The 2,489-nt window shown below is 69.2% G+C and overlaps 1 protein-coding gene across 1 annotated transcript; it reads right to left on the bottom strand.

Annotated features, from left to right (window-relative positions):
* Positions 1 to 533: 533 nt before the first annotated feature.
* Positions 534 to 1,619, bottom strand: LOC144606616 (transcription factor SOX-11-like). Its single transcript, XM_078422888.1, has one exon. The coding sequence runs from the start codon at positions 1,548 to 1,550 to the stop codon at positions 543 to 545; it is 1,008 nt and encodes a 335-aa protein (XP_078279014.1). The 5' UTR covers positions 1,551 to 1,619; the 3' UTR covers positions 534 to 542.
* Positions 1,620 to 2,489: the final 870 nt, after the last annotated feature.

Raw genomic sequence — 2,489 nt, 5'->3', positions numbered from 1 at the left:
TGGTAAAACTAGGACCACAAGATATCACCGCTCTGCTGCTAAACCACAACAAACTACGCTCGCATTCTGCAAAACCAGCAACAAGATCAAGCTTCTTCTTTTCTGTTACTTACAATAATGTCTTAATTCTGTTTCTCCTCCCCCCTCCCCCCGTTAGAGGGGTTCCGCTGCTAATGGCTGCTCTCCCTCCCCCTGCCCGCCCGCCCGCCCCCCTCCCTCCCCCCCCCCCCCCGCCCGCCACTCTGCAGCGTCCCTCGCCCACTCACTACCGCGGGCGGCCGCTCCAGTCAGACGGGGTGACAAGTAGCGCTGGCCCCGGGCTGACCTGACGCGACCCGCGGCTGCATTCGGGGGCGACGCTGCGGAGTTGTATCCGATGCGCTGGAGCCGGGCAGGCCGTGTATCCCGGGTCAGGGGGAGAGGGGGGGGGGGTGGGGAGAGATGGGGGGGGGGGGGAGAGATGGGGGGGGGGGAGAGAGGAGAGGGAGGACGGAGGAGAGGGGGAGGAGAGAGGGGGAGGACGGAGATGGGGGAGAATGCAGCTAGTATGAAATGTTGGACTCGATTTCCAGCCAGTCTCCCGAGATCATTTTGCGCACCTCGGGAGTGCCATAGTCGGGGAACTCGAAGTGCGAGACGGGGCTGCTGCCGCCGGCCAGTGAGTCGCTGTCCTTGTCCAGGGAGAGATGCCCCCCCGGGCCGGCCCCCCCGCCGTTGCCGCCGCCCGCCGCCACGTTCAGGCTGAGGTCGAAGAGGAGCAGCTGGCCGTCGCAGTCGTCGGGCGGGCGGGCGGAGAGGGGGCGGCCGGGGGGTCGCGGCTCCGAGCTGGACGGCTTCTTGCCCCCCAGGCAGAGGTGCAACAGCTCGGCCTCGGGCTCCGCGTCCTCCACCTCCTCCCCTTCAGACTCGGGCTCGGCAGGAGGTGGGCGGCGGCCGCTCGGCCCTATCCCCCCGTGCTGGCCCGCTTTGGCCGCCCGCTTGGCTTTGGAGCGCTCCAGTAGTTGCTTGGCTTTGTGCGCCCGGTTGTGTTTCTTGCCTGGCGGCTTCTTGTGAGACCGGGGCTCGGCGGCGGGGGCGGCGGCTGCGGGCGCGGGTTCCCCCCGGACCTTCTTCCTCGGCCGGTACTTGTAGTCGGGGTAGTCCGCCATGTGCTTGAGGCGAAGCCGCTCGGCCTCCCTGATGAACGGGCTCTTCTCCGCCTCCTTCAGCAGCTTCCACTTCTTGCCCAGGCGCTTGGAGATCTCGGCGTTGTGCATGTCCGGCACCTGCTCCATGATCTTCTTCCTCTCGATCTGCGACCAAACCATGAAGGCGTTCATCGGCCGCTTGATGTGTCCGGTCGGGGTCTTGCACCAGTCGGGTTGGCAGCCGCCCGCCGCGCCCTCATCATCGCCCCGACCCGGGGTCCCACCGCCGCCGCCGCCACCACCGCCCCACGGGTTGGGGCTGGACGCCGCGCTCATGTCGCTGATGCCGCTGTCGGCGCCCTCTCCCCCTCCACCTCCTCCTCCGCCGCGCCGCCTGGCCGAGCCCGCCGTCTGCTGCACCATCTTCCGCCGCGGCAGCAGCGGCGCCTCGCCTCGCCTCCGGCCGCCAGCAACACACCCTCGCCCCGGCTGCCCGGTTACTGCGCGGCTCCCGCACCCGCCGCCGCCCGGACCCTCCCCCCCCACATGGGCCGCCCCTCCCTGCCGGACCCGCCCCCAACCCCCCCCCGCCACTGACCGACAGCAGCTCCGGCCAATCGCCAGCCCAGCCCCGCCCTCCCCGTTGACGGACCGGACAGCTGGCCAATCAGGACGCTCCTTCTAGCCCCGCCCCATGTCGACGGACAGGATCTCGGACCAATCAGGACGCGGGTAGACGGAGGTCCCGCCCCCGTTGCCGCCCATTGGCGGAGGCCGCGGCCAATCGGGGCGCGCGGGATGACGTCACTGGCGGGGGGCTGGCCAATGGCAGCGCCGGGGTCAGGGCGGGCCGGACTCGGACATTCGGCCCGTCGTCCGCGGACTGGCCCGATGCCCACCGGCAATGCCCCCTCCCCCGGGCACGGAGACAGGCGGAACCTAGACGCCAAGGCATCTCCCCCAGACCTAGGCATCTCCCCCAGTCCCAGGCATCTCCCCCAGACCCAGACATCTCCTCGCCAGACCCATGCATCTCCCCCAGACCCAGGCATCTCCCCCAGACCCAGACATCTCCTCGCCAGACCCATGCATCTCCCCCAGTCCCAGGCATCTCCCCCAGACCCAGACATCTCCTCGCCAGACCCAGGCATCTCCCCCAGTCCCAGACATCTCCTCGCCAGACCCATGCATCTCCCCCCGACCCAGGCATCTCCCCCAGACCCAGACACCTCCCCCAGACCCAGGCATCTCCACCAGACACAGGCATCTCCCCCAGACATCTCCCCCAGACCCAGACATCTCCCCCAGACCCAGACACCTCCCCCAGACCCAGGCATCTCCACCAGACACAGCCGTCGCCCC

This window comes from Rhinoraja longicauda, chromosome 27, assembly GCF_053455715.1.
Source record: "Rhinoraja longicauda isolate Sanriku21f chromosome 27, sRhiLon1.1, whole genome shotgun sequence".
Lineage (NCBI taxonomy): Eukaryota > Metazoa > Chordata > Chondrichthyes > Rajiformes > Arhynchobatidae > Rhinoraja > Rhinoraja longicauda.
This window is presented reverse-complemented; position numbering and strand designations above follow the sequence as displayed.